The sequence below is a fragment of the Epinephelus moara genome, chromosome 18 (assembly GCF_006386435.1).
Source record: "Epinephelus moara isolate mb chromosome 18, YSFRI_EMoa_1.0, whole genome shotgun sequence".
In the NCBI taxonomy this organism is placed as follows: domain Eukaryota; kingdom Metazoa; phylum Chordata; class Actinopteri; order Perciformes; family Serranidae; genus Epinephelus; species Epinephelus moara.
The window spans coordinates 235505-242913 of record NC_065523.1 but is presented as its reverse complement, the minus strand read 5'-3'; the positions used below and the strand labels follow the sequence as shown (position 1 = coordinate 242913).

Genomic DNA, 7409 nt, shown 5'->3' with positions numbered 1-7409 from the left:
AGCAGCAGGGAATTAGTACATTAGGTAGCAGCGCTGTGTGTGACTTATGCGCTGATTAAGTGGTGGGTGATCGATTTGCCTAACATCGATTGTTTCAGCACCGCAGTAGTGGACAGCTCCTGTTAAGAGCTTCTTAAAGAGCGATCTTAAGAGCGATCCTTAGAAGGGCATTAAGAGCGCATCTGGGAAACACTCGTATCATAGCAACCCTTCTTACCACAGACATTCTTAACTGTGCTCTTAAGTCTTAAGATCGCTCATAGTCAGTCAGTTTACCTGGTAGGATATTTATGTCAGAAGTGCTCTCTGTCTCGTCACTTGTGCATACTGTAGCCTACTCATCATGTTGCCTACTGACTACATCGCTACTGGCATTAGCTACTGATGCCCTAGAGGGCCATCTGCTGATAATGATGTGCTTAGCAGGAAAAAATAACCACACATCCCAGTAAATGATAACTAATTACTGAATAATACATGAGAGTAAAAGTAATTGAAATATTTTTGGTGTTTATTAAAAAAAATAAATAAATAAAAAAATAAAAAAGGGGAAAATGTTTTGTTTTTTGTAAGCAAATTTTTACCTTGACCTTGACCTAAATGCATTTTCTTGAATTCCATTGATCTCAAGAGTATCACTAACTGAATGGGCACCCTAAACTTAGTTGGAAATGACACCTTAAATGTTTTTCTATTGTGTTTGGTTCCAAAGTTAAGCATATTTGAATATTATTGGTGGCCATCTTGAATTTGACCTCTCCTGGGCCTCAGAGGTCAAATCTGTCTTCCCTCCACATCTGAAAATAAACCTTATGGTATATACTAACTATGGTAGAAATTTCATGCTTTTTTCAAAAAGTGCACAATTCCTCATATTTTGAGAGCTTATACTAGTAGCTCTAGTAGTAGTACTATTCATACTATTCAGTACTATATACCATTTAAGGAGATTAAAATGCAGTTTGGCCTGAATGATTCTGCATATCTTCAATATTTTCAGTTGAAATCTGTTTTTAAAAACTTTAAATCTAAAGGAATCATGTTAGGATCTAATACTGTCCTTGATGGTAAACTGAGAGCTGCTGCTACTGGACGAGGAACAGTTTCAGTTATTTATAAGTTATTAAGTTTATCCCTGCCTGACAGCACTACTTCCACCAAGTCACAATGGGAATGGGACATTGGTTCATCTCTCAGTGCAGATCAGTGGGATTCAATACGGAAGCATTCAACATCCATTTCCAGTTATGTGAGATATACAATTATCCAAATTAAAATTATACACAGAGCTTATATTACACCAGGTAAGTTTAAAAAAATGGACCCAAGTGTCTCTGAACTGTGTTGGCATGGCTGTGGTGAGCTTGGTACTTTTATGCATTTACTATGGTTCTGCCCAGTGGTAGAACAATTTTGGTCTGAAGTAACTGATATTTTAAAAGTTATATTGAATATTCACATTCCTCAATGTTCTGTTGTAAGTTTACTGGGAAGTAGAGTGGAAAGTATACATGCAAGAATTACTCAACGTATTATTGCTCTAGCTTTTCTGTCTCTGAAGAGGACAATACTTATGAACTGGAAGATATGCAAGCCAGACTGCTATAATAAACACAATTGGCTGAAGGACTTTTTAGACCTACTGTCCATGAACCTCAATCCTTAAAGACAATGAAAATGAGCAAGTTGCCCCATGGACTGTCATTAGAGAACACTTCAACAATAGAACAGTCACCTGATTTGAATAAGTGTCTGTCACATGATTTTTGAGTTGGACCTGAACTAACCCTTTTCCAACCCTTTTATGTAGTCACATTCTTTTGTGTCCATTTCACACATATGAATTAATCACTTTCTGCCTTCCATCTGAATTTTGGGGGTCGTAATAGTCATGTGAATGCACACAAGCTATTGCACTCACATTTTTGCAAATTCCGTGATGCTCCGTGTTTTACAGCTGATTCCACTTAATTACCAGATTCCACAATTGCGTACGTGTCTCCCGCATCACGGAAATTATAGGGCCATACAAATTATAATTAAGATTCTAATGTCATTTTTACCAGCAAAAAGAAGATCATAATGGCTGGTATTGTTTTCCCTGTGTTGAAGTCGAACTGGACGGCTCCATGGAGCTCTGTTGCCAGCCGTAGAGCTTTGTGGCTGGCTCTCAGGCTTCAGGGTGCTTTGCCGCATTGTCTAATACCAGCGTTCTCACCCAGATGCGCTCTCAGTTACCAAAATTTGGCACCAATGGATGTAACATGAATTGGTACTCTGCTGATGTAATTGTTCTGTACCCTTAAAAGTACCAAGTTTGTTACCAAACCCTATTTATATGACTGCCTGTCTGATAGCGTTTCAACCATGCAAGATGCAGTCATGAAACTTTGCAGGTGTGTAGTTGAGATCAAAATGAAGGCCGAGTTTGGAAATGAGCAAGGGAGCTGGAAGCAGGGGGTAGCATGTAAGGAAGGGGCTATCCCCAAAGAGAAACAGCTTGTGGCTTAGTTGTCAGTTATTGAATCTGAATCTGCTTACCTTTTATTTTCTACCTCCTCTTCGGATGACCTCCTCAGGCTCCTTGGATTGTGCAACAACTTTGCATATGTGATTATGCTGAGCGCTGCCCATGACATCCTCAAAAAACAAGAGTCAGAAAACTCCACAGCACCTGTAAGAAGGCAAATTTTTTATTTAAATATTTAGTATTACAGTGACCTTTGTTATTGCTAATGGCTTGAAGCTTTAAAGTCTGTATACACATAAAGAAAGCAAATTATTCACTCTTACCCTTTTCTTTTTTTATATGTAGACTTCAGCCTCATCAGCCGTGGATTTCCAAGATGGGAACAGCAGCAACAGTAGTCGCTATGACTGCAGTCCTGTCTCCACTGCGGTAAATAGTTTATTATCATGCAACAGGGAATAACCTTAACCAGTCTGATATTGGCAGGGAATTGTTAGTTTCTCACAAGAGAGATGTTGTGCATAGGGCTGGGCCATAAAACGATCTCGAAACGGTATTGCAATAAAATGTATGTAGATGACGATGATAAACTATCGTCATTTTTACTCTATATGGATAGACCTAGATGGATCCAAACAGCGTGTCATGCAGCAGAATGTAACAGATAGCTGTCAGTCAGTCTTCAATGTTGGGGATGCGCGTCATTGTATGCAGCCATTTTTCACTGCAAAGTTTGTGCTGAAGTGAATGTGCCGAGGTGAGGAGGAATTGAAAGTAGCATGGACATAACGAAAAGAGGGGAAAATGAGTGGAAGTGGGGAGCAAAGCGGTGGTTATGCTGCGGAAGCGCTTGCATTACCATTAAAAAAACGGACAAAATTGTGGATAAAAACACAACATCAGTAATTTGAAGTGGCTTGACTACTTGAAAGGTGACAACACACGGATGAAGATGGTCTGCAAAATATGTCGTCGGTTGATGCCAACCAGGACGGGAAACACAACAAATCTTTCCCCTCACCTGAAAAAGGGGCATCCCAGCGACTGCACCAAGAGCATGAAAATCCGGGCCACAACTCAGTAAGTCCACCAACAAGTGCTACCAAATGGCCTAGCACTTCTGCTGCTGTAGGCAGCGCTAGCGGGGCTGCACCAAATCAGCAGTCAATAGTGTCCTCTTTTGTTGCTGTAACCCCGTATTCTCATACGAAAAGGACATGAGTACCGTGGATAAAGACAGGTTCAAGAAATTATTTAAAGTGCGAGACTGCAGGTACGAGATCCCAGTCAGGAAATATTTTTCTCAAACTGCTCTGCCCCAGCTTTAGGACGAGTGCCATGGAAAGCTGGAAAATCATTTGGTTTCTTCAGGTGTCATACATTATGAGGATACTTTTCAAACTTACAGCATTATAAAATTATATATCGTGATAAATATTGATATCAGTCAATACGGGGAAAATGATCGTATAATATTTTTTTCGATATCGCCCAGCCCTAGTTGTGTGTATTTTCACAGGATATCCTCAGTCGTCATTTAGCAATAATTACTGCTTTTTAGAATGTTTTTTATGTTCTGTTTTATGTTCTTTATATATTGCCACCACAATAGCATTGGAAGCCACTGCTTTGCACAATCAGAAAATATATTCCACGGAAATCTTCTAACATAATTTCCCTCAGTATGTTCGGCATATCAACACTAATGATTTTAAAGAGGACTCTCATGCTTTTCTCACCAGGCAGTGCTGTTAGCTGACATCCTCCCAACACTTGTCATCAAGTTGTCTGCTCCCTTTGTGATCCACAAACTGCCTTATAGGTAAGATAATCATTAGCACCAGACATCCCATCATGTTGTGCTTTATGCAGAAACATTTTTAACCACGTGTGAATGTGGTGCTTACTTTGGTGCCTCATTTGACTTTTTGTTACAGCAAATTTTTCAAATAGTGTCCAGTGCCAGGGCTTCATGTCCCCTGCTCTCTGGTTAATGCAAGCTCAACACTTGTTTTATGTTTACCTGTTGTCTTGATACATTTACCATCATATACATTCCATTCACTAGTTCTTTCCAGTCACTTCTACTAACAGTCAATGAAACGCAACACTTCGCTTGGTACTGGTAACATGTTTCTGTGTCTCCACAATGCTTCCCTTCTCTAGTGGTCTGTTATTTTGAAAAATGTGCAGTTGTTCAGTTTCATTGATGGTAACCATTATAGTATAGCCAGTGTAATCCGTGTTATGGGTATTATTTGATTCACTGGCCAGATTTTATTGAATTTTTATTGACAGTAAACACAGACTGGTTGTCTTGTTGTGACTTGTTTACAGTGCAGTCTGTCATTGGACGTTCTTCATGAATATTGTGCATTTACTGCCTAATTCTTTTTTTCTAGTATCCGAGTATTGATCTGTGCCATCATGGCAGCAACAAGTTTCCTCTTTGTGTCCTTCTCCTCAGCTGTGTGGATGAGCATTCTAGGTAAAGCTGCCGTTTTTTACAGAGCTCTTATTAATTTTAGTTATAGCTCTTATCATTATTGGTGGTGAAACTGTCAAGAATCCTGATCATGCATTAGATAAAGCTTGATATATTTCCTGTTATCTTATCAGAATGGGTGCAGCTGTGGTTTTTACACAGAAATATGATACCATTTTAGTCTTATCATGACGTGCTGCACCAAATATTTGTCACCATGCCAACACTGTGTATCAGTGAACTGATATTGAAGTTCAAGTTTGTAAATGTATGTAAATTCTGTAGGAGAGGAGTTTAAGAGAAGGAGGCAAATGAATCTAAGCAGTCAGTTAGACCACTGACTGCTACTTATATGTTTAATATCAAGGTCCTTGTTCTCCTTCTCAGCACAACAGAGGTCAGAGTCCAGTACAGCTTAAAGGATAACATCACAACTTTTCTCTATCTCATAATGATGCAGCCAGCAGAAATGTATCACATTACTCATGGGGTCCTGCAGGGCTACCCCTGATATGACCCTGTGAGCCCAGGCCCCTGCTACAACAGAGCCACATTACCCTCAAGAAGGTTTTGGGTCAAAAATGACCCCCTTGGCCCCTTTTTACAACCCTGTTGCTCCGACTCTCTATGTATACAAAAATAACAGCTGTGCAACATTTCAACTGTCAGTGATGATGCAAAAGGAAGATGATAGATAAAGTGTCCGAAATCTCAATCCACTGCTCAATAGAAAGGAAAGTGCTCCACTAATTCTGTGATTATCTAGGTAGAAGTGAATAAGAGAAGCACCAGAGCCTGCTGAGCAGATGATGATAGTGATATGATGATAATAATCTGTATAGCTCTTACAGTGAAGTAGGGTGTACTACTGTATGCTGCTGACCTTTGCAGTGTCACACTTACGAAACATGTAACAATAAAGAGAAGCTTTAATTCCAAATACAGCAAATGTATTCCTCAGCATCAGCATCAGTGCTCAAACAATCTGGTCTCGGGTCTGGGTCAGGCCATGTTGTCTCAACAACATCATACGTTTGGTCTTTCCAGGCAGCGTGGGAAAAATCCCTTGAGTGCCTTATTCAGCCCTGGATAGACTCCACAGTCACATCACCACAGGTATCCACCATTGGTGGAAATGCTGATGCTGTCAGTTCATTGGAACACTACCTGGTCTTTAACTATGCGCATTTGAATTTCCACTGAGACAGATGGCATTATTGTTATTGTATTATTCATGAGGGCAGTCTCTTGCTATGCTGTGAGAAGTCTGCTCCCCTCCAACAGATGGCTGTCTCTGGGTTACTGACCCTTGGTTATACATCACTGTGGTTAAAAACGTCACTGAGAGTGAAGTTCCAGGCTATATGCATTACATAACATATACCACAGTAACAACAAAGGTTGGGTTGTACTGGCTGTCCAGCTTCTCTCATAGTTCTTCCATGTATGAATTCATGATGAAATACAGTGGAATGATGTCCGAGATTATTTGTCTTTCGTTGTTGTTGTCTTCCTCTTTCTCTCTTTTTGGAACGGTTCTCTCATATCAGGTGTGATGGTATAAGGACAGAGGGTGTCGCATGCTGCACAGAATATGATGCCCTCCTGAGGCAAATTGTGTTTTGTGATATTAGGCTATATAGATAAAATTAACTTAACTTGACATTGGATCCATTGTTCTTAAGCACATGGACATGCATCAAGGCCCTTTTTATTGACCTGTGCAGTTCTGAGTGGCATGTTAACAATTTCAAGGCTTAGTGTTTGCACCTGGAGAAAAGTATGCTGTTTGAGTTGAGGTTGTGATGACTTGAGTTAATCATATTAAAAGTATGTGTTTGCTGAATGAACACACTGCAATGAATGATTTATTTGGCCACTTTTGTATGTTTTGCAGAAAAAGAGAAGTGATTAGTATTTATAGTTTTGGGAAATGGTTCTGATTTTGATAGATGGCTTCATGGTTTGGATTTTTTAGTTAAAAGGTCCGGTTATAGTGTTGAAGCCTTTAAGAGAAACTTTTAACTGTATTGATGGCATATATTGAAATAATAGAGTAGAGCGCAATTTTATCTTTCACTAAAGTGTAAAATTGTCCATTGCCTAAGCATTTCAGCTGCAGTTTAGTACAGTTCACCAGTAAGTCAACTGGCATCATTTTCAGGAAATGATTAAATTCTGAAAACAAATGAGGCACTGCTGAGTAGTTTTGTATTAAATGGCAAGAGGACACTGACTTAAGCCCTATTCTGGATGGGATTAGTTTTACATAGATACGTGGGGTAAAGTAATAATTACCAGACATTTTAGTCCGAATGTGCCATGTCAGTAATCATTACCGCACGATGTCAGTAAAGATTCCCGCGACTTTTACCTTCTGTAAAAGGGTCCAGGACAATTACCTCAGGTAATACTAATACCGTGCGAATAGACCAACAGTAAATAGCCTATGTG

At 39.5% G+C, this 7409-nt stretch overlaps 1 protein-coding gene and 1 long non-coding RNA gene across 4 annotated transcripts in view; one reads left to right on the top strand and one right to left on the bottom strand.

Annotated features, from left to right (window-relative positions):
* Nucleotides 1-7409, top strand: part of cln3 (CLN3 lysosomal/endosomal transmembrane protein, battenin) — a 64786-nt gene that overhangs the window by 31222 nt on the left and 26155 nt on the right. For all 3 annotated transcript variants that reach the window (XM_050070275.1, XM_050070276.1, XM_050070274.1), the window contains 4 exons: nucleotides 2580-2676; nucleotides 2816-2899; nucleotides 4213-4292; nucleotides 4873-4958. In XM_050070275.1, the coding sequence (XP_049926232.1) occupies nucleotides 2580-2676; nucleotides 2816-2899; nucleotides 4213-4292; nucleotides 4873-4958 (347 nt within the window). The remainder of the gene's footprint in view (nucleotides 1-2579; nucleotides 2677-2815; nucleotides 2900-4212; nucleotides 4293-4872; nucleotides 4959-7409) is intronic.
* Nucleotides 1-7409, bottom strand: part of LOC126406140 (uncharacterized) — an 80897-nt gene that overhangs the window by 65243 nt on the left and 8245 nt on the right. The window lies entirely within an intron of this gene.